The sequence below is a fragment of the Opisthocomus hoazin genome, chromosome 8 (genome assembly GCF_030867145.1).
Source record: "Opisthocomus hoazin isolate bOpiHoa1 chromosome 8, bOpiHoa1.hap1, whole genome shotgun sequence".
NCBI classification, from domain to species: domain Eukaryota; kingdom Metazoa; phylum Chordata; class Aves; order Opisthocomiformes; family Opisthocomidae; genus Opisthocomus; species Opisthocomus hoazin.
Window position 1 is genome coordinate 24,625,482 of NC_134421.1, and position 27,253 is coordinate 24,652,734.

Sequence of the window (27,253 nt, forward strand, 5' to 3'; positions counted from 1 at the left end):
TCTCTACATTTTCTGTTTAAAACTAACACGCATAGTAGTTTTTCTTTTGAAAAGCTGAGTCAAGCAGGATGTATTATGGTTTTACCATGCCTTATATTCTCTATATCTTCAGTTTCATGGCTGAAAACCTTACTCGTTCAGTTTTAATTTAGTCTGGTTTAAAACAAACCACAAGAACCTATAAAATACCTACTCACATGTGCAAATACCAAGTTCCTTGTTAACACTCAGCAAATAGATTTACTGCCACCTTTTATTCATAAATTTGTCAGCTAAGCCAGAATTTGGTTTTACAGAGTTTGAACCTCAATAAAAGCTACATTTTTTTTTCTAAAATTAAGTGAGGTCCAATGTCAAGACCTCATTTTTCTAGTTAAATTTCTTATTTTAGTTTCTCCTGGTCATTTATTCCATTCCTTAGTTCATTCTCCTTACCAGATTCTTTAGGTGAAGTGTTGCCTTGTGATACATATCTAAACAGATACTTCACCAAGCTACCTATCTCCATACAGCAGTTCACTGTTCATTAGTTTTCATTGGCTCACTCTTGCAGTTAATATCCACACTATACTAGATATACTGCTATTGTTAAGCAGTAATAATCATAGAATCATAGAATCATAGGTTGGAAAATACCTCTAAGATCATCAAGTCCAACCATCCGCCCAACACCACCATGCCTACTGAACCATATCCTGAAGTGCCACATCTACACGTTTTTTAAATACCTCCAGGAATGGTGACTCAACCACCTCCCTGGGCAGCCTGTTCCAACACCTGACCACTCTTTCAGTAAACAAATTTTTCCTAATATCTAATCTAAACCTCCCCTCATGCAACTTTAGGCCATTGCGTCTTGTCCTGTCTCTATTTACCTGAGAGAAGAGACCAACACCTGCCTCACCAGGTATTCTATAAACACCATTCTATATGTCATCTGCTGATACATTCATAAATTTATTCTAACCTTTGTTACACTGTACTAAATTCTTCCAGACTTGTTCTAACCATCACAAACCTGGGAAGCTGTTCACGAGTGGTGTTCCCCAGGGCTCAGTTTTAAGTCCAGTCTTGTTTAACATCTTTAGCAATGATCTGGATGAGGGGATTGAGTGCTCCCTCAATGTGTTTGCAGATGACACCAAGTTGTATGGGAGTGATGATCTGCTCGAGGGTAGGAAGAGTCTGCTGAGCGATGTGGACAGGCTGGATCAATGGGCCGAGGCCAGCTGTATGAGTTTCAACAAGGCCAAGTGCCGAGTCCTGCACTTTGGTCACAACAACCCCATGCAACGCTACAGGCTTGGGGAGGAGTGGCTGGAAAGATGCCCTGCAGAAAAGGACCTGGGGATGCTGGCTGACAGCCGGCTGAACATGAGCCAGCAGTGTGCCCAGGTGGCCAAGAAGGCCAACGGCATCCTGGGTTGTATCAGGAATAGTGTGGCCAGCAGGAGTAGGGAGGTGATCGTGCCCCTGTACTCGGCACTGGTGAGGCCGCACCTTGAGTACTGTTTTCAGTTTTGGGCCCCTCACTACAAGAAGGACATTGAGGTGCTGGAGTGTGTCCAGAGAAGAGCAACGAGGCTGGTGAGGGGTCTGGAGAACAAGTCTTATGAGAAGCGGCTGAGGGAGCTGGGGCTGTTTAGTCTGGAGAAGAGGAGGCTGAGGGGAGACCTTATTGCTCTCTACAACTACCTGAAAGGAGGTGGTAGTGAGGCGGGTGTTGGTCTCTTCTCCCAAGTAACTAGCGATAGGACGAGAGGCAATGGCCTCAAGTTGCATCAGGGGAGGTTTAGATTAGATATTAGGAAAAATTTCTTTCTTCCATATGTGGTAGACTCTCCTTTTTTTGCTGAGTCCCAGCAAAACTCCCTGTTCAGCCAGGCCTATCATCTTCCCCGCTGGTTTGTCTTGTGTCACAAGGGGACAGCCTGCTCCTGTGGCTGTAAGATTTCCTCCTTGAAGAATGTCCAGCCTGCCTGGACCCCTTTGCCCTTCAGGACTCTCTCCCAGGGGACCCTCTCAACCAGCATCCTGAACAGGCCAAAGTTTGCCCTCCGTAAATCCATGGTGGTGGTTTTTCTGACCCCCCTCTTTACTTCACCATGAACCGAGACCTCTGTCATTTCATGGTCACTAAGCCCAGGATGGCCTCCAACCAGCACATCTCCCACCAGTCCTTCTCTGTTAGTAAACAGCAGGTTTTTTGATGCAGCCCCGGACACCATTGGATTTCTAGGCTGCAAGTACACATTGCTGGGTCTTGTTCAGCTTTTCATCCACCAGTATCGCTAACTTCTTCTCCACAGGGCTGCTCTCAATTCATTTGTCCCCTGGTCTGTATTGGTATTGGGGATTGCCCCAGTTCAGGTGCCAGAATTTGCACTTGGCCTTGCTGAACTTCATGAGGTTTGCATGGGCTCACTCTTCAAGCCTGTCAAGGTCCCCTGGATGGCATCCCTTCCCTCTGTTGTATCAATTGCACCACTCAGCTTGGTGTCATCCACAAACTTGCTGAATGTGCACTCAATCCTACTGTCTATGTCATTAATGAAGATATTAAATAGTATTGGTCCCAAAACAAACCCTCGTGGGATACCACTTGTTCCTGGTTTCCATTTGGACACTAAGCCATTGACTGTAACTGTTTGGATGCTGCCATGCAGCCAATTCCTTATCCAATAGTCCATCCATGAAATTCATACCACTAATTTAGAGGCAAGAATGTTGTGGGAGACTGTATTAAAGGCTTTACAGAAGTTCATGTAGATGACATCCATAGCTCTTCCCTTGTCCACTGATGCAGTCACTCCATCATAGAAGGCCACTAGATTAGTCAGGACATGATTTGCCCTTGGTGTAGCCATGTTGGCTGTCTCTAATCATCTCCTCACCTTCCATATGCTTCAACATAACTTCCAGGAGGATCTGCACCGTGATCTTACTGAGCACAGAGGTGAGGCTCACTGGTCAGTAGTTCCCAAGGTCTGGGTGTGGTAATCCCTTTTCTCCAGTCACTGGGGACTTTGCCTGACTGCCATGACTTCACATATGATGAAGAATGGCTTAGCAACTACACCTGCCAGTTGCCTCAAGACTCTGGGAGGTTTCTGAGACTATATGTTTCTTAGACTAAAAGTAACATCATATATATTCCAAATCATTCTTGCATTTCAAATCTATATGTACCTACTTGACACCCTTTTCTGTTTTCTTGCTGCTGTTGGCAAACAGACTTTAGTGGGATTTTTATAAGAAAATTTTTTAAAAAAGCAATGGTACTCTAGAAGTTACTTTACAGTCTTAATATTTATTTTCATTTTGATGTAGGAGAAAAAAAGGTAGGATCAGAGGTTGGAAAGATGCTGGGAGCATAAGGTATAATGGTTCTACAACTGCAAGACAGCCTATAATTAAATTTTTGCGCCCTGAGACTACATTCTTCTCCTGCACGTAGGTGGACGAAAAACCGACAGCACACTGGCAAAGCACATCTCGCGCTCCCTCCCAGCGCCCACGGTGCACCACCGCCTGCTCGTATCGGCCAACAGCCCGAGGGCCAAAGGCCTCTCCAGGGGTCTGGGCAGCTCTGCTGATAACACAGCTGCTCCCAATATGATGCCATGTAATTGAAGTTGGGATTCTCAGGTTTTATTAGAGTAGGTTAAGTTAAAGGTCCTCCTTTTTGATATGACAGAATTTTACATGGGCTAGTGTACTACATTTGCCCCTTGCGCACATGCATTGTATTACCTCAGTTATCACAAAATCATATGTGATCGGTGTAATTTACATGTGCATTGCAACATACGCTCACAAAGGGTAACAAGTTTGTCTATGTGTCCTTGGATTCTACACGTACTTTTACTAGGTCCTTTCCTACAGTGACCACACAGCCTGCATGAACCTTGAGTCACAGTCTTAAAGGGTTCCGCCCTACAACTGTTTGGACATATACTACCTTAACTCAGTGCCTGAGAAAAAAAAAACCTTTGCAGCTGCTGAAACCATAGCCTACTGAGACACGACACTTGGAAGATCTTTTCTGATGCACCATTTATCATTGTCATCACAGAGCAGAACAATTTAATACAGTAGATTGCACTTGTATATCCCAGAACAATTATTCTCAACCTTAAAAAGACAATGCCAGCTCATACTGTACTAAATTATTAGGAGTTATGATAATCTTAAAATCATTCTAAAAATAAAATCTATGCATGCTAATGAGAAAAAAAATCAGCATTAAAACTATTACCTGCCAGCTTTATAACTACAATCATTACAGCTAATTATATATCTGTGGCAAGGGAATACTTTGCTTCCCACAATCATCTGGGAGTCTTCAAAACACTCTCAGGTGAGGAGAAGCAGCAAGGAGCAGACTAACTTCGTAAGCCCTGCAATTTGAGAAACACTCTTCCAGCAATTTGTAGAAAGAGGGATGCCGCCCTCTTTCTCTCAGTAATCGCTGTCCTGCCTTTACTTTGTGCCTATCAGCTGCCACTTTATAATTCAGGAATTTCATAGGTAGGTACAGATTTCAGTTTATTGCTACCACCCCAAAAAGAGTAAAGGATACTGAGCTGCTGGAAGTGTAGCATCACTACAAAGCAAGCAAAGGAAAGAAAAAGGAAAAAGGTTCAGTATGACTGAGAATAGTCATTTAGTCCAGCTTGTAGATAAAAGAGCATGTACTTCCATCCAGAGGGTTTTAAGGAGTTTCCAAAACACATCTGAACCTCAGAACATAACACACCAGAAATGCTGCGATACCATAGTACACAATTACAGCAGGACAGAGGATAATGTCTCTCATTCAAAAGAAAAGAGCGAAAAGGAAAGGAGAACATGGAATAACTTAAGTTCACTCAAAGTCTGCTACGAAACCTGCTTCCTGTAGGGATAGGATCTAAACGTAGCTTGGCTGTCTCCCTGCTGAGGGGCATCGTTCACAGCTGAGAAACCCTAGGAGCAGGAGGGCAGTTGGAAAAACAGTTGAGAAACAGTGATGAAGACACCAAGTGAATTTAAGTTTAACTAGTTAACTCCCTGTTCCTGCAACATGGTAGAACGTGGGTCATTCAAGTCTTATCATTACCAGCTTTTTTAATGCTACATCTTTACTTTGTGATAACTAAATCATGGGTGCTAACACAAAGGGATGAGTGACTGAGCCTTGTGGAAAAAACTCAAACCAAGCCAAGAACAAATAAAGACATAAATCTGTAGCTTTACTTGGGTCCAAGTTAATGTGTCCTGTCCCACCATTTATTTTTAAAAAACAACTTCTTTTATGTTCTGAAGCTGTAAAGGCAAATTCTCAGCCTGCATATCAACAATGTAAGGAACAAGATATTAATGGAAATCTTCTTACATACTTGCTGTGATAATTCTACTTTTTTTCAGCGTTTTAAAAATCTTATTCTAAGTGTGCATTTCATGGTTAAACACAAATGATTGGTAACTGTCCCCCAACTGACAAACCTTACGTGTTGGCCTAATTACTGACCTGATTCTGTAGCTGTAAGGGTTTAATGTCAGATGAAATTCTGTAAAAAGTAGACTGGATTTAAAAAAAAAAAAGGGTAATTGCAGTATGAGTTACTTCTTCATGAAGACTTGCATATCCAGCGGCAGTTCTGCTGTCACAGCCCATCCTTTCGCTGATTGATGTCAACCTCTTCTTACCAGCAGAGCTATCGGAGTGAGATTGGTTCCCTTATCTAGCTTGCCATGAAGTTGCATAAACATTCACAGCACAGTGGCAAGGTTTTGGTAGCAGGGGGACTACGGGGGTGGCTTCTGTGAGAAGCTGCAAGAAGCTTCCCCCATGTCTGATAAAGCCAGTACCAGCCAGCTCTAAGACGGACTCACCGCTGGCCAAGGCCAACCAGTCAGCAACGGTGATAGCACCTCTGTGACAACACATTTAAGAAAGGTAAGAAAAACAAAAGTCTCAGGAGAAACAGCAGGGTAGAGAGAGGAGTGAGACTATGTGAGAGAAACAACTCTGCAGACACCAAGGTCAGTGAAGAAGGAGGGGGGGGGAAGGAGGTGCCGTAAATGTCGGAGCAGGGAGCCCTCCCTGGCAACTTGTGATGAAGACCATGGTGAGGTAGGTTGTTCCCCTGCAGCCCATGGAGGTCCACGGTGGATCAGATCTCCACCCGTAGCCCGTGGAAGGGACCCCACGCCGGAGCAGGTGGATGCCTGAAGGAAGCTGTGATTCCATGGGGAGCCCCGCGCTGGAGCAGGCTCCTGCCAGGACCTGTGGACCCGTGAAGAGAGCGAGGAGTCCACACTGGAGCAGGTTGCTGGCAGGACTTGTGACCCCGTGGGGACCCACGCTGGAGCAGCCTGTTCCTGAAGGACTGCACACCTTGGAAGGGACCCACGCTGGGGCAGTTCGTTCGTGAAGAGCTGCAGCCCGTGGGAAGGACTCACGTTGGAAAAGTTTGTGGAGAACTGTCTCCTGTGAGAGGGACCTCACGCTGGAGCAGGGCAGAGTGTGAGGAGTCCTCCCGCTGAGAAGGAGCAGCAGAGACAACGTGTGATGTACTGACTGTAACCCCCATTCCCGTCCCCCTGCGCTGCTCGGGGGGAGGAGGGAGAGAAGCGGGAGTGAAGCTGAGCCTGGGAAGAACGGAGGGGTGGGGGGAAGGTGTTTTAAGATCTAGGTTTATTTCTCACTATCCGACTCTGATTCGATTGGTGATGGACCAGGGCCCTGCACCTTTAAGAGGGAGTCGAGCACCTACACGACCGATAGGCGGCCCTGCGGTCCCGCCCCCCGCGGGGCGGCCGGCGAATGGGAAGGTGGCGGGGCGCGCCGTGGGCGCCGTGGATGAATTCGGCGCTCGGCCGGCCGCGCCTGGAGCGCGGGGCGTTTGACGGAGCGCCGTGCCGCTCCGCTCCGGCAGCTGCCGTTGCCTTGGCGCCGCGCTCCGCCCATGGCCTGCGCGCTGGTAAGGGCTCGGCCCCGGGCAGCGCTCCGGAGGGCGGGCGAGCTGCGGCCGCCGGCCTGCGAGAGGGCACCGCGGTCGACGACTGTGGCCAGGCGCCCAGGGCTGCGCGGCTGCAGCCGCTGCCCCCGCGGGTGGGAGCGCTCGGGGCACGGGGGACCGCTGACGGCTGCTGGGGCGGCCGGGGGCTGACGGTGCGCGCCCTCTTCGCAGGAGGACCCCACCCTGATCCGGCCCTGCCGGGGCCACGGAGCGGCGGTGACGGGTGTCGCCTTCAGCGCGGACGGCGCGGGGCTGGGTGAGTGCCGGGGGCCGGCGGCGGGGCCGGGCGCCGTGTGTGCCGCGGGCGGGGCGGCTCGCTCCCTGCCCGGCGGGCGCGGCGCGTGCGGGGCCGGGCGCGGAGGCGGGGCGGGCTCCCGCGCCGGCCGGGCGGGCCGAGGAGTCTCTGCCCCTTCCTGAAGCGACAACTTTTTGAGCAAACCACGGGGTGGGAGGAGGGGTTTGTCCCGCGGCGAGCGGGGAGGAGGAGGAGGAGGAAGTGCGAGGGGAGCGCCGAGGGCGGGGGGGCCGCTCCGTGCCTCCGCTGCTGCCCCGCGGGAAGCCTCTGGGCCCGCCGCGGAGGGGCCAGCTGCTAGCTCGGGCGGCGGCCCGGGCGCGGAGCCGGGAGCGGCCGCGGCCCCCTCCGTCCCGGGGGCGCGGCGGGGAGCCGGCGGCGGCTGACGGAGCTCCTCTCGGGCAGGGGCTGCCTCTGACCGCCGACGATGAGGATCCGTCTGGCGAGGAGATGGACGTGGGTCCGCAAAAGCTGCGCGTTTCTCGGCTTCCTGATGATCGCGTACTTCGTGGTCGAGCTGTCGGTTTCCTCCTTCGGAGCCTCCCTCGCCGGGGAGAGCATCACCAAGGGGAAGTGGGAGAGGCGCTTTTCTGAGGGAGCAGCCGAGGCTGTGGACTTGGCTCGTCCTGTTTATGACAAATCCCCGCCTGATCCTCGTGCCCCGGGAGAGTGGGGTAAACCCTCTCGCCTGCAGCTGAGTCCTGAGGAGAAGAAACAGGAGCAAGAGCTGATTGAGAAGTATGCGATTAATATTTATTTGAGTGATAAAATCTCTCTTCACCGGCACATTGAAGATAATCGACTGGGCGGCTGTAAAACTAAATCTTACAACTACAGAAGGCTGCCCACTACATCCGTTGTAATCGCTTTTTACAACGAAGCCTGGTCAACGTTGCTGCGGACGATACATAGTGTTCTGGAAACATCACCTTCGGTGCTTCTAAAAGAAATTATACTGGTGGATGACCTGAGTGATAAAGTGTATTTGAAGACTGAACTTGAAAAATACATAAGCAGTTTGAAAAGAGTTCGTTTGATAAGAACCAACAAGCGAGAGGGATTGGTTCGTGCACGCTTAATTGGCGCTACCTTTGCCACTGGTGATGTCCTCACATTTCTAGACTGCCATTGTGAATGTGTCTCTGGCTGGCTGGAACCACTGCTCGAGAGGATTGCTGAGAATGAGACTGTGATTGTTTGTCCTGTCATTGACACCATTGACTGGAAAACATTTGAATACTACATGCAAACGGCAGAGCCCATGATTGGGGGCTTTGACTGGCGGCTGACGTTCCAGTGGCACTCTGTGCCTAAACCTGAACGTCTCAGGCGCAATTCTGAAACCGACCCAATCAGATCCCCAACTATGGCTGGTGGCTTGTTTGCTGTCAGCAAGAAGTATTTTGAGTACCTGGGTACCTATGATACAGGAATGGATGTCTGGGGAGGGGAGAACTTAGAATTATCATTTAGGGTTTGGCAGTGTGGAGGCATGTTGGAAATTCATCCGTGCTCCCATGTAGGCCACGTGTTTCCAAAGCGAGCGCCCTATGCTAGACCGAATTTCCTTCAGAACACGGCACGTGCTGCTGAGGTGTGGATGGATGAGTACAAAGAGCACTTTTACAACAGAAATCCTTCAGCAAGAAAAGAAAACTATGGAGATATTTCTGAAAGAAAGATACTAAGAGAGCGTTTGAAATGCAAAAGTTTTAAGTGGTATTTAAGAAACGTATTTGCTGAGTTGCATGTACCGGAAGATCGTCCTGGCTGGCATGGTGCTGTCCGCAGTGCAGGAATACCTTCAGAATGCCTTGACTATGTCTTACCAGAACATCATCCTACTGGAGCTCACCTTTCTCTCTTTGGATGCCATGGTCAGGGAGGCAATCAATTTTTTGAATACACATCAAACAAGGAGATCAGATTTAACTCTGTAACTGAGCTATGTGCTGAAGTCCCTGAACATGAAGACTTCATAGGTATGAGGAGCTGCCCAAAAGATGGATCTCCTGTTCCAGAAATTATTATATGGCATTTCAAAGAAGATGGGACTATTTATCATCCTCATTCGGGAAAGTGCCTTACTGCTTATCGTACAACTGAGGGACGTGCTGATGTGCAAATGGGACCTTGTAATGCTGCAGATAAAAATCAGATTTGGAAATTTGAGAAATAATCACTGCTGATAGTACGAATCAAATGGACTGTGGTTTCTGAGGGTTTTACATGCGTGAGCAGATAGCGACATTTGATTGTATACCTTGGAATGTCTTCAGATGCATCTGTAGTGGTGTAGAAACTATGTCTGCTGTGGTGAACTATGTGGAAAGCAAAAGTAAATACTGGGGTTTCTAAAATGTTGAATACAGATCTAATGCCTTTTATTTTTGTAAAATTTTGATCTGATATTTTCTTACTTTTGATCTGTTGATTATGGTAAAACAAAGGCTTTTGAGTGTACTGAGGAGTGTGTTTTTTTTTTCTTTAGGAAATTATACACATTAAACCTGCAAGGTAAGGTTACATGAAAGTAAAGAATCTTTCCTTACAGAAGTTAACGTTAAGGTTCTTGCAGTGGAATTAACTGACCTATGTTGCAAATACATTATAACATACGTATCTAGCACCCTAAGGAATGCTACAGTAGCATGTGATTGAATCAACATTGATGTGGGAAGATGAATCTCAATCCCTGTAATATTCCGCAGTTTTCTGGGAATTCGCATGCTCTTAAGGGTTTCAAGGTGACAACTAGCTATATTACATTGAAGAAAAGGAAGTTTTTTTTAGTAGATGCGCTTTGGCACTGCTTCACAGTCTTGTGCCTATTCTGGAAAACTTACCTCATGAGGGTGATTTGGGAGCTCTTATGCAGTTAGAGAAGAGTGTGGTAGCAGTGGAACCACAGACATGCTGGTGGTACTACGCATGGAAGAAATAGGGATGGCTACAAGTTAGAGTTCTGTTTAAAAGTAGTGGAGAAGGAAAGAAGGCACAGAACTGCATTAGCTACTGCTGTTTCTTAGCTATATATTCAGCATTTGCTTTGCCTCTGTGTGAGCTTTTCTGTGTTAAGCCCAGCATCCTAGGGACACGTAGCTTATGTCAATATACCATGTATCTTTTTTTTTTTTATGTCTGTCAGCAGGGTAGAGGAAGGAGAGACAGAGGAAAACTTGGGCTGTCTTATTTTGCATCATGTGTTTTGGCAACAGCTGGCATACCTCAGCCCTAGGTAGAGTTTTGAAATAACGCAGCATGCTCTGTCTCTTTCTAGTCACAATAGTACAATGGGAGACCTTGGGTAAGGTTGGGAAGTTGGAGTTCCTGAAGTGAGGGGAGTTGAAAAGACAAAGGGCAGCTTAGAGAAAACCAAGATTTGTTGGTTAGGTGGTTCGCAGAACGACTTATTTAGAATATTTTCTGTATCCTAGTATGCTGTGTTTGAAGAATATTGATTCTCAAATCATGCCACTAATCTGTTTTGGGCATGATTATAGACAGTAGATGTGACAGATATAGTATACTGGGAAAAAAAAAATCTTGTGTTAGTATCTGTGTCTTTAGCTTTATATGCTTTAAGTTGAACACTTACCTTAATGTTTCAGCTTTTCTGATTACTTTTGCTGAAGTGATGAATGTTCTTCAGTAGCCATAGCGTAGTAATTCTTGACATGGGGCTGGTAGGTAGGAACTTGAGCAAGCGGGCGGTAAGAATCTGGATACTTGAGGAATGTAGTAGGTGTGCATTTGCTGCAGGTGTTGGCAGGTAGAAGGATTAAAAGAGAGCAAGTGAGACCTGAAATAAATGTAGATTTGCCAAAACTAAAGCAAGAGGAAGTCAGGAAGTATTCTTGAATCATAGTGGTTTTAAGGAGTTGAGAGATTCGGGTGGAAGCAGGAGAAGATAGAAGGGGAACAGAAGAAGAAAATTGGCAGTTGGGGATGTAGTGTTGAATCATGCTAAAAACACTTGCCACTGTGTGGCATAGGTTTGTTTAAATCTCTAACTTATGTTTAGGAGTTTGCTTGCAATTTGATATTTTTTTTTTTTCCTTTCTTCTTCTCCCCCCCCCCCCCAGTTGATTTTTTTTTTCTTCTTTTTTTGTTAAAAAAAGGGAACTTCTTTACTATATAAGGGAGACATTCCTGAAAAATTCCATTCCACTCTGCAGCAAGGAATTCTTTTGTGGACCTACCAGTTATGATCCATTTATCAAATTTTAAAAGGCATCCAGTCATTATGTACTGGGATAATAAATTATACAAAGTATGTGCTTTTGTGAAAAGCTTGCTGTAAACTGTTACATTCAATAGAAATGAGAGTAGAAAGGCCTGGGCTCTCCTACGTGGCAGAGTATGAGTTGTATGTGCAATGCATGTTTCCTTAGATGAAAGTAATTAAATGGTGTGACTATGAAACTTTTATACAATTAACTTTTTTAGGACTTGGCAAAACTACATTTCCTATTAAGAACTACATTCATGTTAAAACTGACATTCAAAGTGTTCCTTATCTGTTTAAGCAATAAGTCTAAGTGAATCTACCTCTTAAAAAGTTTTGAAAAGTTATTCTCTCCACATGTATCTGAACCCTTCCTTCTTCCCACCACTTCCCATTCTATTTTTGTGGCTATTTAGAAAAATAAAAGTAAAAAAGCAAAAGTAAATAACCTGGTCCTAAAGTAAATAAATAAAATTAAATTTGTTTCCAATCGGAATAAAAATGGTTGGGGAGAGGGGGCTAGAGAAGGAGAGAGAAAGAGGAGGAAAAAAAAAAGCCCCTTGCCATTTAAAGTTCCACTAGTTTTGGACTGACTTGCAGCAATTCTACAGAAATACTCCAATCCAGTTGTTTTTCAGTGTGTACAGACTTCTGGAAAATCTAAAACTCTGAAAGATTTTCTATTCTGGTAGACTTTGAAAGTTTGGGGAATACTTGTATATATTTTAAACTACTGATTTTAAGTGAATTAAAAGAAATCGAATGTAAACACTGAATAAATGTGGGAAGATTGGTGTTTCTTTTGAAAAAAATAAAATCCAGAATGATAATTAAATGTTGGCTAATGTGCTGATTTTTCAATTCTCTTCCACTTGTGTAAGTACATACAGTATACGGTAAAATCAGTGATGAATTTGAATTTCATGGGAGCTATTACAAGTTCCTCACAACTCATCCACTGCACTTAGAATTCCAGATCAGCTCCACTGACAGAGGTTTAATTAATATTTTCTTCCAGGTAGGAAACCTTGAGAGTCACTGTTAAATGTGTTTGCATTGTGACGTTGCACCTTATCACACTGAGATTTGCAGGGTTCCTGTAAAGTGTGTGGGTTTGTGGTGGTGGTGTCTGAATATTCACACCCCCATCCTGTGCACTGCCCTGTACTCTGTCTGACCTGTAATCCTTGCACTGAGTGAGTTAATTATACTGGAGATGCTTCAGTATTTGTTGGGGGGCAATGGTGACCAAGGGGTCCATCAAGCAGTTAAAGCCGGGCTGAGTTGACTCTTCTGATCTGTTACACAACTTGTAGTCACTGATGTGGTAGTTTCGGCAATGGGAGTGTAACAGTAATTCCATATTGTGGCAACTTGTGTCTTCATATATACATGTGTATATATGAAAATGTATACCATCAATTTTCACAACTTAAAAGCTGAGCTTGGTTTCACTGCAAATAATATGACATTTTTTTCGTGGCACCTGTGAAGCCCAGATATCTGTTTAGAGAACTGCGGCAACATGATGTGTAAACTTGGCCTTTGCCTAAGGCCAAGCTAAATTCTGTTATGACTCATCACCAGAAAAGCAAATTACCTAGAGACGCATTAGCTATAGTTGGGTGTGTACCGAAGCACTGACATTTATTTAAAAAAAAAAAAAAAAAGGCACTGAGGTTGTGAACTGGACTAAGTTGCATGTTGGAGTCAGCTCAGTGTGAATTTTCAGCTTGCTTCTTTCTAGTTATATTCTGCGGCTGATCAAATACTTCATTACTACAGAAAGGACAGATTTTCTTTCACCTCTAACCATAACCTCTGGTTATGTCGTGTTTTTTCAGAGTAGCATGTGCAACGGACCTGTCTGTGGTACAGCCCATCTTAAAAAATTCTTCTGGACCTTCAGAGTTTCTTTTGTTTCAGTTCCAATACTGTAAATTAGCCTTGGAGATCTGTTGTGCACCATTTACTGGTGGCCTGGTGCTGGCATACTTAGCAAGTGCTGACAGAACATAACAGCTGGGTCTGGTCTGCACTGCTGCAGGACTCCGTGTGTAATCTGTCGTGGAAGGTCCTCACTCCCCTCCCTTTGAACACTTAAATGCATTAGACAACATGAACTTGAGGGGAAAAAAATACATAAAAGGAGAAAGAAGCAATTCTTGAGATACAGTGCTTGAGTAAATTGGAGAAGCATTGTTACGAAGTAGGCAAAATCCCTGAAAGTGGAATATAAAAAGAAAACCAGGGAAGTTTATTTGATAATAGTAAATTATATAGCAGATTTTATGTATAAAACTGTTTTTAAGATTAATATAGGTAATGGAAATTATTGCTGGCAACACTGTTACCGTACAGACTCTTGTATTTGGTGCCTGTTGTTGGCTAAGGTGATCTGTTTACCGTAGAGCACGATGCTTATATGTTAGCCATATGCACCAATGTTGATTTCAGCCAGCTTGAACAGGGAAGACCCTGTCTTGGTTGTACCTTGTTGATGGTAAAGGAACCTGGTTTCCATGGTGGGATAGGGGCCAAAGTTGAATGTAGAGTCAGAGTTTTGACTTTGTTTCCTTTTCTGGGTTTATGCCTCTCACATACTCTTTGGATGTAGACTCACATCAGCCTGTGCACCTTAAGAAAATAATTCTGTAATGGATCTCTCAATTACTCCCCCTTTCCTGTGCAGCTCCTGAACTTCTTCCCTCCATCACCCCTGGGGTGCTCTCAGCTGGACTGGAACTGCAGTATCAGAGATAATAATAGCCTTTGAGTGTCATGGTAATGAGCGGGCGGCTTCAAGAGAGAAACTTATCTCAGGTTGGAGAGAGGATGCTGTGTGAACGTAGGCAGCAGGGAGTCCAGAGGGAGAGCAAGGAAGACGCTTGTGGATGTCCCAGGGAAAGGAGAACTTCAGGTCGATGCTTGTGTCGCATTAACCTTGGGGAAAATCCATCTGTAAGAGCAAGCTATAAGAAGCCAGACTTTGAATTTATTGTGTTGGCGTCTTTTAAAATATTTCCTTCAGTTTTTAGAACTGAAAGTGAAGAGGACTGGTATTTATTACCTGGCATTGATGCAGTTCATAAGGTACTTCTTGGTGTTCCACGTGTAATTGGCAGTTCGTATGTTATTTGTTTTAGAAAGCATCAATCTTGTCTGTTCCATGTTTCCAAAGTGATGCGTTCAAATTGTGGTTTGGCTTATGTTTCCCTTTTTTCTTTCTGTTTTATGCCACTCTTGGTCACATTGTTCTGAATCAAAGGGAAAAATGAAATAATTCAAGTACAATTAGAAAGAGCCTTCTGTAAAATAGAGTTCTGAAAAGTTTGGGGGGGTGAGGGAAGATCTTGTACTTCTGTGTCAAATTTAGGCCTATTGATATGGGCATAATAGTAGTCTGGTCCCACATCTTTTACTGGAAGCTAGTCTTTTGGGAGAAAAAAAAATCAAAACTCTGTGCCAAATCTCTAAGAAGAGTTTAATATCTAATATTTTGTTGAAGGCTTGCCTTGATACACGTGCTAATAAACAGACTCCATTCCTTTGTGCTATGTTGGTGCCTGAAAGAGGTTTGGAAGGGAAGAGCCATCCCTTTAATGTCCTCTCCAACTTCCAGGAGGTCCCTGTTCTTCCTTTCCCTCCCTTTCTGTACTAGGAGTAGAAATTTTATAACTGAGGGGTAGGAGTACAAATCCTCTGTTCTTATTTATAACCTGCATGCTAGTGCTTAAGAGAGATGAAGATAATAGGGGCGTAGGAATATCAAACTCATCAGTTTAATTCAGATGCTCATTGCTTTTGCTTCTTACAGTTTCCTGAAAATGATCAAGCTCTGAAAAAAGCTATGTTAGCTTTCTCAAATATAGATAGTATGGTCCACCTGTAAAGTGAAGGCAAAAAAATAAAAAGTTCATCTCTTTCTATTATCAAACCAACAACTTCACATTGTGTTTTGAACTGGACAAATGTTAGTATAAAAAAAAATGGTACTTAAATAGGATTACAGAGTTGTCGTATTTGGATATACACTTTAGTGTAGATATCTGAAGTGTTTGAAACGATACATTGAGTTTAAGTTGGCTTGTTTTTTCAAACACTTGATGCTTGAAACAAATTTCATCTTGGAGATCAAGGTGAGCTCACTGAACAATTTGTCTCTTGTTCTTAGTATCTGGTAATGCCAAATCTGAATTCGGACTTAATGACATGTGCATGGTGATCAGCTTTGGACTTTTTGCTCTGTAGCTTGAAAGTACTTGTAAGCCAGTTTGCTTAATACGTGGGAGAGCTACCTGTTAAGAATTATCCTTTACTCCTCCTAGCCTGCTGATGTCCTGCCAAAAGCCTGGTGTTGGCATTGCTGGCTGCCAGGTTTCTGCTCAGGCCCAGTATCCATTAAAACCCAATAACGGCTCCCTCCCCCTGCTACCCAGCAAGTTCACTGGTGAATCCAAATCCATAGTCACTAGCTCTGATTTTTCTAACAACAGTGATTGGACTCATAATACCTCTTATTTCTTGCCAGCTACCTCCTCTTTGGATAGATTTCTTATGGTGTGGAAGCTGAAGACACAATGCAGAGCCTACAGATTTGTAGGCCATGCGGAAGCGGTGACCAGTGTACAGTTCTCACCAGATGGGCAGCTACTTGCTTCAGCTTCTCAAGATCGTACCGTGAGACTGTGGATTCCTTGCATGTCAGTATAACTGGGCGATGCTGGATATGTGTGTCATTAATGTGCAATGTGAATATTTGAGTCCTTACTCAAATAAAGTTTCTCTTTCCTTCCCACGTCCCTGGGCTTTGACAGAAACAGAGACTGGGAAGCATGAGCATCACTGTTCTTTACTGTGTTATTTCGTTCTTTACTGAATATTCTGTAGTTTCCAAAGAAAAATGTAGCAATTCAGAGGTCATAATTTCATGTGTGTAGGACTATGCTTGGTAGTATTTCTCTGGCTTAAAGGATGTATTTCTTTTAATAAGGATTACATGGCTGTACTTCATTTTGGGGAGACAAGTGATGAAGAAAACAAAAAAAATAGCATTTTTGGAAAAATAGTGTTTTGAATGGACTTATTTATCTTTTTAGACTGTTCTCTAATAGTGATTACGAGCTATTCAGAATGATCTTGGAAAGACTAATGTTACTTTAACTCTTAAGCATTTTGTAGATTGCTATGTCAAAACATAATAAATTTGCTTTCAAATACTGTATGGAGGCTAAAGCTGACAGTTAATTGCACAGTTATTCTAAACTTTGTCATTAAATACAATTACTTTAAAGTCTGTTATTCTAATATTTAATATGTGAATAAGGATCAAGATATTGGCAATGCTAAGATTTAGCCTGTATACGTTGCTTTTTCATTTGGATAAGCTTCCAAATATGTTAACATTGAGTTTTATGGTGTTTTAAACTATCTGTTTAATATAATTGTGTTTTTTGTTCTGGTTTGGTGTCTTTTGTTGTGTTTTTTTTTTCCCAGTCATGGTGAATCATCAGTACTGAAAGGTCATACAGCATCTGTTCGTAGCGTGAGCTTCTCGCATGATGGCCACTTTCTAGTTTCAACATCCAATGATAAATCAATAAAAATATGGAGTGTTCGCCGTCAGGGCCTTTTGTTTTCCCTATTCCAACACAGTCATTGGGTTCGTTGTGCCAAGTAAGTTGTTTTTATTCTCTTTTTAAAGAAGCAGAACTCCCAACAAAGAAGTTTTATTTTTCAGAGCAGAACTAAGAGAAGAATAATCTGTGAATGATGAATGATGAACTATTAATAATAATAAAATTTTAGTAAATGATCTTGCACACAGACATGTTTTATATATATCTGCTAGTTGAAGTCTGAAAACTTGCTCTGTGTTAATATGTATACGTATTAAATCTGTTGCTAGGTCTTAATTCTTTTACTTTAAAGGACTGAGAAGCTCTTCTATATTTATTTTCAATCAGTATCCTGTCTGTTTCCCCAGTACTGTATGTGTTTGTGCTGTACTAACTTGTTTCACAGCATTCACTTGTTTCTAGATTTATTATGCATGGTAGGGGTTTTCTCAACTATTCTTGGAACAGTAGTGGCATAAAAGAATGGTCATGAGTCAATATGAGTTAAGATAACGTAATTGCAAAAGGTAAAAAAGTGGCCTATGTACTGAGAGTTTAGGTTTGCATCCTATTTAAAGGCAGGGCAGGTCTTCAAAGACAAGAAAAGAATGTTCTTTGCTGTTTTGTTTTTTTTTTGATGTTAATGGAAAATCTGCAACTGAGAGGCCCGATTTAAACCTCTTGAGAAAGAAATTAAACACTCGTGAAGTGCAAAGCCCTACAAGGTTCCAAAGTATCTGATTGTTGAGATGAAAAATAAAAGCTCTAGGAAATCGTGTCGAAGTTCTTGAAGAGTATTCTAATGTCCTTGTGCAGTTACTCAATATGAGAAATAATAAGAATTGGTGAAATTAAATCAATTTTCCTGCTTAAAAACCTAGTCTGCTAGTCTAGGAATAATTATGAATGTTTTGCTGACAGTTTGTAAGCCTAGAGGGAACTCACAAGAGACTATATATGTAGGTTGAAATGGAACACAAGGTTTTACTGTGTCCTCTTTGTCTTTCCGCCTATAGTTTTCTATAATAATCTCTTCGGTATCTGAAGTGACAACCTTAGGCTGCCCTTACTTCCCCCCTGCCCTGTTTTCTTACTTGTGGCTGTTTTTAATTGTTGTTGATTGTGAAGGGGGGGGAGGGGCGTGGGCAAGAGAGTGGGAGGAGGATCTTTTAATTACTCCATGAGAAATATGAGAAATTCAAATATTCTTTGAATGCTATGCATTTTAGCTCCAAATAAGACTTTCTTCATTCCTGTGGTTTTGCTACTTACATCTCTGATGCTAATCTAGGTGGTATCAGTTGTTTAGTAATATGTACACTTGCTTGTTCCAGATTTTCACCTGATGGAAGACTAATAGCATCTTGCAGTGAGGATAAATCTGTTAAGATCTGGGATACGAGAAATAAAACTTGTATTGATAGCTTCTTAGATTATGGAGGGTAAGTGTTACTACAAAAAAGGAGAATTGTAAATGTGTAGTTTCAATGAGATTAAATTCATGGGTTTTGGTGTTAACATATATATGTTGTATCTGAAAATAGATCAAACTTCTTCTACCACCCATGTGAACTTTTATTATTTAAGCTCACGTTTTTAAAGAGGTTAACTGGTTGTACTTACCGAGCTGTTTTCCTGTAGTCAAGAAATAAGCCAGAGAGATGTCAAATTGGTTTTGGATTTTTGAACAGTTTTATGTTTTTCCTACATTTCGATAATGCTATTTGATATTGGATGCTTCAACAAGAAGTTTAAGAATTCTCCACTTGTTGAAGAAAACAGTATTCTGTTAGCTTTAGTGACATGCCTTATATAGGCTTAGAAAATACCTGCTTTTACTTATCTGCAGTTTTCTTAAACATCTTGGTACCAGAGTTTTAATTAACAAATGCCGTGGAATATTAATCTTGTATATGTACTCTGCTAATTTCATGGCTGCCGTGTCTATCCTTTTTCCAAGCTAAAACATTATAGCTAGATATTCTGCTCTTAGACAAATTTTTATTTGCTGCTTATAAACTCTGCAGCACTTTCTTCTAGGAACTTTGTACTCCAACACAAACTAAAGCTTTGAGTCAGGACAATTATACTATTTTTTCAACAAAAAACAGATTATATAGTCTGATCTATCATGCACATCTTGTTTTCTCATGCTTATTTCAGTTGCTTGAAATACCTTATTTGAGTTTTCATACACGTGGATTCCACACATGTTTGTGGCAACTCAGTGTTAATATTATTTTTTCTATATATAAATTTCTCCAAATATTTCTGTGGAAGCATACAATTAATCTATTTTCATTAATTATATTTAGATTTGCAAATTTTGTGGATTTCAACCCGAGTGGTACATGTATAGCTTCAGCAGGTTCCAATCACACAGTGAAACTGTGGGATATTCGAATGAACAAGCTACTGCAGCATTACAAAGGTAAAAGCAATGTAGTTTGTTGTATTTTCTTTAGAATGAAGCTCTTTGCTACGAAATGTGATTTATTTAGGTTGTATGATTTCATTCCTTACTGGGGGAAGTGGGCAAACAGGTCATACTGGCATTCTGTACGTAATCTTTTTTGTAGTCTAGCAACCTTAAAAACTCAAACTGAATCCTGATTACTCATTTGCAATGTTTCTCTTATTTGCTTAGCTCTGTTCTAAAAATTGCTTTGGAGAGGCTGCTATGCCCCAGCATTTTTGTTGTTTTTCCTTCAAATGAAGTAGGTTGTTCTTTGGGAAATAGAAAAGAGCAAAGAAATAAAGTGTAGATAGATGTCCTGTTATTAGATATCTAGTCTTTGAATATTGTCTTCTGTAAATTAGTTCACAGAGCAGGGGTTAATTGTGTATCGTTCCATCCTTCTGGTAACTATCTCATCACTGCTTCTACTGATGGTACCCTTAAGATTTTGGACCTCTTAGAAGGAAGACTTATTTACACTCTTCATGGACACAAGGTATACAAAATAATCCTATTTAAATGGAGATTTTAATAAGCTATTCAGTATCTTTTCAAAGGCAAAGTAACATGTATGCCATCGTGTCTTGTATCTTGCAACTTGCAGATAAACTTTAGCAAAGTATTGTATTAATACACCTTGTCACAAGTACATAAGGAAATGCATCAATTTTACCTACGACCATGCAGTTCATCTGTCAGTGTTGTATGCATCCTTGATGTTAAGTTCTGAATTAATTAATAATTCACTCTCTTGATTGTCAAAGTCAATTATTTGGCACATTAATCTTTTGTTTATTGAAAAACAGTGCTCTCTGAGGAGGGGGAAGCTTGTGGAAGATAACTTTTGTGAGGAATGGTAGACATTTTCTCCCCTTCCTCTTAATGCAAAACAAACCCTACTTTTGATAATCAATCGCTCAAAAACATTGTCTTGAGTAATGTCATATAAACTTGATAATTCTTCATTGCAGTTAAAATACAGTATCTAAGGAAAATGCCACTATTTTCCTAGTATTGATTGTAGTAATTGTAATGCAGTATCTTACAAAGTTGTGCAATAGTAACTCTTAAATCAAGTTGTTTTGTGAAAATTTCACTGCAGTTAAATTGTTCCTTATTTTATTAAAATTGAAAAATCTGTTTATATTGGATAACGGTAGAAGTGTTTTTCTCTTTGCATTAAAATACCGTGATTACAGCAATAGCATAATTCTACTGTATGCTAATTTTGTTTCCTTCAGGGACCTGTGCTTTCTGTGACTTTTTCAAAAGGTGGTGAAAAATTTGCCTCAGGTGGAGCAGATGCTCAGGTTTGTGGTATTGTCTCTTTAAGTTAAGTGTCTTAATGTTTGTTACAGTGGATGGGAGTTAAATATAGTATGTCACAGGAACATGCTAATTACTGTATACTGACGTGCATTCTGTCTGGTAGTGTGTTATACGGACTTTGTTTAGCCTAACGTTAAATTTGAGGAGAAACATTATAAATACATAATATAAAAACTTATTTACCATACTAAAGTTTTTTATGAGCATTTTCAGTTCCAAAATGAAACTTATGATTCCCAGGTAATTCTGAAATGTTGACCTTTCTTTTCATTAGTACTTTCTTGTGAGTTTTATGAAGATTGATGTATTATACTTAACTTGAGAGGAAGTGCGTGTATTAAACTAGGTCACATGACAGAAGAGTCATCTGAGAAGCTACAATGACGGAAAGGACCTACAGTATTAAGCCTAACTCAACCTCCCAAATAAATGCTAGTGTACTCTGGGAGTGCTTGTCTTATTGCAAGGTTCCTTTGAATTTGGGGCCGCCTGAATGATATGCGTGTTCAGTGCAGTCATGTCATTGCCTTTCTCCTGCTCTGACTCCATGCTGTAGTGCTGGTGGCATGTGGGATCATGGAGTGAGTAGGTATTTTAGTGCAAAATCTGAGATGACTCATGTTTCTCAGCAGTTTGCTGTAGTGGCTTCATGCTGAATGCATGAGGAAAGATACAGTTTCATCAGGAAGTGCTTTCTTAGGTAAAAACTGAATTTTGAAAGTTGTCATAGTAGGTCTAATAATGAATTGTGGTTTATTTTACTTTATAGAAAGGCACATTTTTATCTGTTGAAGTTTTTCCCTCTTTCTTGTGAATGTTCTGTTGGGAGAGGGCTACTTACTTTGCTGTAACTTTCACGTTTGTATTGTAAGTTTTAATGTGCCTATGTATATATCTATAGTAAACATAAGAACTTTATTCCTCAGTGTCCATTTTCTGTTACACATGTACTCCACAAACATCCTTTTCTGCTGACCTGTCCATAGCCCTCTTCCAGGTGTGCCAGGAGAGTGGTGTTGGGACTTCTTCTCAACTCACTGTGATAGAATTAAGTTGGTTTACTGTAAATGTAGGGTGTATTCATTTGAAGAGTTCTGCTGGCAGGTCAGCAATGTCAAGCTGATGAGCAGAGGCTGGCCATAGAAGTATCATCTTCTATCCCTCGTACAGTATCTAGAAGATAGTCAGTCTGCAGCATGAGTTGGAGGCAGCTGATTCATTGTAAGTTTACCACAGATTACTTGCTCTATACACATATTATTTGAAGACTTACATTCTCAGACACCTGATAAAATCTAGTTTTTCTCCATCAAAGACGGAAAACCAGTATGTCTGCTTCTAGTTTCAAGTTTCTTTCTGGCTGGTGCAGAGCTGGCTGAACGCTTTGTTCAAAAGCACATGAAGTATATGAAGCAAGCACTGGATACTTTTTTGTTTCTTCCTGTTTGCTTCTTCCCTCAATCAAAAAAACCCAAACGTAGTGTTCTGAAGTTCATGTTCTTCACGCTTCTTGGCTGTATGTGCACATGACAAATTATTTCATTTACATACTTTCATGGAAAACATAAGACCTTCTAAGTGAAAGAGCAAAGTTATACCTATTTCTTTGGAAGGTAGCCTGTGCTATTATTTCAGTTCTTACCATATAGAAGAGACAACTCATTGCGTCTGGTGACTGCCTTGACATAAAGGAAAATACTTCCTTATGAAATAACTATTCTTCTATGGTTGTGCATAGATGCTTTTACACTGCATTGCAGTTGAGACACTCAGTGCATATACAGATGTTTCCATGCTGGTTTTACGAATTTTATCTGTGATAATGAAGTTGAAGTGGCATGGCCTTCCACTTCAGGGTGAAATGAAACATATTTAGAGCTTGAGCAGCTCAAATGCTCACCACTGATGAAAGGTCCTGCTTCTGCTGCCTCCTGCCTATACCCTTGTTTACACTCAGTGCTGAGCCAATTTGATTTGCTAAACCAGCAGAAAATTAGCCTGAAAAAATAGATAAAAGCCACATAAAAAATGTGAATAACTTTTATGCTGGTTTGGGTGATGGAGGTGGTGGAACTACATGGCTGAGGAGGGAGACAAAGCAGGACCTCCTGTTTATGGTACAGTGAGCTGCTGTGAATCAACGAATCTAATACTGAAATGTCCTGCGAGTGCCAGGTTCTGAGGCAGGTTTGTATAGTTTGTACTGAGATCCACGCATCTTGCTTTCACTGTTACTAATGTCCGAGTTAGCCTGGGTCCATCTTGATTGGTGCATTATGTATCCTAGTACATATTTAGGGTCTTCCACTCAAGAGTCATGGAAGTTGTTGAACATGAAATGAATTTGTAACAATGTAGCTACTTAGCAATATATTAAAAATATTATATAGTCTGCTTGGAATTTCTGTGAACAGATCTGTGATTTGTGCTGCTTGTGTATAGCTTATTAATTTCTGAAAAATACTTTTAATGGTTGTCAAAGTGGACAGGCTTCAAGTAGTTACTGATATGATGGCTTCTTACAGGTATTACTGTGGAAAACCAACTTTGATTCATCTGATTATAAAGAAGTTCTTAAACACCATATTAGAAGAACACATATTGATGATCCTCCTCATCTTCTTGATATTTACCCAAGGTCACCTCATCTCCATGATGAAAAACTTGAGTCAGTTGAGGTGAGTGTGATAAGTAATCTAATAAAGGAAACCAGAAGCTTTTGTAAACGCTATCTGTCTAGTATTTATAGTTAAATGTGTTCTCTATTTACCAGAGAACTTTTTGTATGTATAATGCTTTGGAATTTTGTTATGTATAATACCTATGAATCCACATGAAGGTTACTAGGCTAGCTGATGCTGTCGGATTTATCCTGGTGAGTTCGTCTCATGCTGCTTGTGTGAGTCTGTACTCTACACTTGGTTTGAACAAAGCATAGGCGATAATCTGGTTTCTGAAGTAACATGGCAACTGTTGCAGAAGATATCTGAGTCTGCAGTGAGCTTTAGGATACTATTCAAAATGTATCATTATAAGCAGAACAAGGTGGGATCATTACTGAAAGTCAAATACTTGATTGTCACAAGTTGTCCCTCTTTCGAAGACCTTCAGGTATTATGAGAAGATCTTCATATCTATCTAAAAGTTTAGGAAGCCTTTCTAGGCTGGTAGTGTGTTTTATGTCACTATGTAGTCCGAGTTCCTCTTCAGCTACTTTACTGTCAAACCTTCTACCAGCAACCCTTGGGAATATTGGGAATTAGGGAACAAAAGTGAAATGTCAAATATTCTGTGGCAGTATTTGGACAATGCTGTGTTTGCTGGGTTGTCTGAAAGCTATGCTAAATAGGTAAACAGTACTATGCCTGAGACAAGACCATTGTTTATGCTAAAAACTCGGGGATATATTTATGACTGTCTTTGGTAGATCTGACTAGGTTCTGCATGGTGATTACCTGTACTTTTATCTCTTCTTTGATATTCTCCAAGTGCCTCTAATGTCCAAGAACTGTATCTGATACAAATCTAGGAACTTTTTGGTTGCTGTCATATACTAATAGAGTACTACAGAAATGCACTATTACCTTTTTTTGTTTGTATGAAATGCAGATACTGCTGCTGTGGCATTTGTTTCCTGCTTAGATTTTTAAAACATTGAGCTTTGAGGATATTGAGCTGCTTTCTGTGTATGTGTGCAGTGCAAGTAGTATAAAGATTGGGAATATTTTGGTGGAGGAGGGGAACCCTGATGGAATCTATCACAAAGTCTTCTTATGTGTCTAGTTCTGTTGTCAAGTTGGATGTGAAGCTTTCTAATGCTTAGTATTTTGGTCAGAACAAGAACAGGACAACTGCATGTATGACAAGGTTCGTAAGCAAACTTCTTTGCCAGACTGTCATATTCACTGTAAGGTCAATGTATGAAGTTAATTTTACCAGTAGCAGCCTTCAGTATAGGCGGTCAGTGCTGGAGCAAACTCAATCACAGTATTTTCCAGAAAATTTAAACCACTCTAGCTGCATCAACAGCTTGCTTCAAGACACAGTCAAATCGCATCCAGTTATAGCACATGTTAAACAAACACAGTAGCTTGTAGCTGCAGGGTTCGGTTGCTTTCTTTTCAGGTCAATTTTTCCAGACCTCTGCTGCTCAGATGCCTGGCAAAGATATGAAAATTCTCTAAAGCAATTTTCCAGAATTTTTTATTTTTTTGTCCCCGGTCCCAGGTAATTGAAAAGCTGTGCTAAAGTATTAAGGCGTTCGGGCTGAAGTTAAACTAAGGCTAGGAAGTACCTCATTACCGATTTGATAGTTGAATGTCAAGAAATTATTTATCAGTTACCTTTGACAGATTTCACTTAACCTAATACCTGCATTTCTCCATGCCAGTAACATTTATAGCTTATAGGCTTCTGGGGTGGCTGCTCCCTAAGAGTGAATGGGCCTTATGGCTTTGTTGTTTGTAGCAGTTTTGGACTCTTGTGGTATATTTTCTGGCCTGATTTCAGGATTTTAAGAGTAAGGTTGCTGTGTTTATTCTATTAATATGATGTTATCTGTAGAATATCTTGCACTTAAATGAACATGAAGTATGTTACGTTCTTTGAGACAGAACAGTGTCTGATATTTTCAACAAAACTGATATTACTGTAACTACTGTAACTACTATATTTTTATATTTGTAAATTTAATATAATAATGATTAGGAGGATCTCCTTTGCAGCTTATTTTTAGAATTAATGTAATAATATAATAGTTTAGAGAGTGTTAAAGTGAAGGTAGCAAATTTTTGTTGCTCTGTCTGTCTTTTCCTATTTTTTACTGCCCCTCTTGTCTGTCCCAACAAAAATTATGGGGGGTTTTGTTGTGGCACGAAAGAACAGACCTCGCCATCTGGACAGAGATATAACTTATCTAGACAAAACTAGTATCAGGTTACTACCAGCAGTAACATGCTTTAGTGGCGCTAACTATGCTTGAAATTTTTCCGTGTTCCATCTTCTTAAGTATTTCTTCCTTTAACTGAAAAAAAGCAGTGTTTCTAGCCCCACTGTGCTATGCTGTACCTTGGAGAACAAAAAAATGAGAAAAATTTTTGTCCCTCTTCACTTAAAACATACTTTTTTTTTCTTTTAACATCCCTACCTCTTTCTAAGCAACATGCAATAGAGAGAATTTTAGCACTAGGCAGTTCCACTACAATACCACCTTCATCTTTCTATGGCTAATCATATTTCTAATATACCAGGGAAAGGAGGAACTGAAACGCCGACATGTCAGAGGGAGCTTTTGGAGGTCATCTGGTCTTGTTGCCAATGGTACACCAAGATAGCCGTGGGTGTGTCTAGTGAGGGGTGCCTTGAACAAGGGTGGAGATTCCCCCCCGTCTCTCTGGGTGATCTCTTCCGTTGGAGTGCAGCAATTGTAATGACACAGTTTTCCCTAGTATCTCATCTGTACCTCAGATAAAATGCAGAACTCCTTGCTTTCTGTTTATTTTCTTTTTCACGAGGATGATTTATCTTAATTAAACTGAAGTAACAGTATTTTAAGAGGCTTGGTAACATATGCAAGAGTTACAGGAGGCAGTTCAAATATGGGATATTTAAAAGTCTAGATGACCTTTTAAGGCTTGCTACAAGCCAATACGATGTCATCTAGACACTTGAGATGTGTTATAATACATGGCCCTGAGTTATGCTGAGCTGGTGAAGTTTAGTCACGTCTATAGCAGGAATGAAGATGGATTGCCTCAGGATAAAATTCAAAGTGGTAGAACACAAAGTTCAACAGATGTACATGTAAAACTTGAGGGAAGTAATTCTGTCTGTGCTTTTTTAATTCCTAATGTTTCATGTCTCTCCAGGTTTCTTACTGCTTTTGGATAGTTGTTGCTTCTGTGTCCCTGCTTGCCTCACTGTGGCAAGGTCCCTGCTATTTCAGAACTTGATTCTGGGAAAATAATACACACATAATGAAGCTGGCTTTGCTCAGAATTTATTCAGCTGGTTTCAGAGAGGCAGTTGTAGTGTTTTCACTCATCACCAGTTGGAAATGCCGTTTTGAACAAAACAGCTTGCACAAAGGCATTAAGAATTGCAGTTATCACCTGGTATTTTGCCTTCAGGATAGCGACTGAAATGTGAAGCATAAGCGTACTTTCACCTTTTCTCAGAACTTTTCCTTATTTACTCTTCAAAGGTATACACAGAGCCAGTAATGTTTAAGATACCTTTTCTAGTTTTTTCTCTCATCCTGCCTGCTTTTTGAAGTGTAATTAAATTTTACAAGAAATTCTTTATCTGTATCCCCTCCTTTCA

General features: G+C 41.3%; 2 protein-coding genes across 4 annotated transcripts in view; both read left to right on the forward strand.

Moving 5' to 3' along the window:
- Positions 1-6,885: 6,885 nt before the first annotated feature.
- Positions 6,886-27,253, forward strand: part of POC1B (POC1 centriolar protein B) — a 56,178-nt gene continuing 35,810 nt past the window's right edge. For 2 of the 3 annotated variants that reach the window (XM_075428088.1, XM_075428089.1), the window contains exons 1-9: positions 6,886-6,968; positions 7,179-7,263; positions 16,059-16,230; positions 17,024-17,203; positions 18,480-18,587; positions 19,461-19,576; positions 19,966-20,099; positions 20,845-20,913; positions 23,458-23,610. In XM_075428088.1, the coding sequence (XP_075284203.1) occupies positions 6,954-6,968; positions 7,179-7,263; positions 16,059-16,230; positions 17,024-17,203; positions 18,480-18,587; positions 19,461-19,576; positions 19,966-20,099; positions 20,845-20,913; positions 23,458-23,610 (1,032 nt within the window). In that variant the 5' untranslated portion in view covers positions 6,886-6,953. The remainder of the gene's footprint in view (positions 6,969-7,178; positions 7,264-16,058; positions 16,231-17,023; positions 17,204-18,479; positions 18,588-19,460; positions 19,577-19,965; positions 20,100-20,844; positions 20,914-23,457; positions 23,611-27,253) is intronic. The other variant, XM_075428090.1, reaches the window with a different exon arrangement.
- On the forward strand, positions 7,186-12,345 carry GALNT4 (polypeptide N-acetylgalactosaminyltransferase 4). Its single transcript, XM_075428087.1, has 2 exons — positions 7,186-7,263; positions 7,705-12,345. Exon 2 carries the CDS (start codon positions 7,727-7,729, stop codon positions 9,476-9,478), a length of 1,752 nt encoding a protein of 583 aa, XP_075284202.1. The 5' UTR covers positions 7,186-7,263; positions 7,705-7,726; the 3' UTR covers positions 9,479-12,345.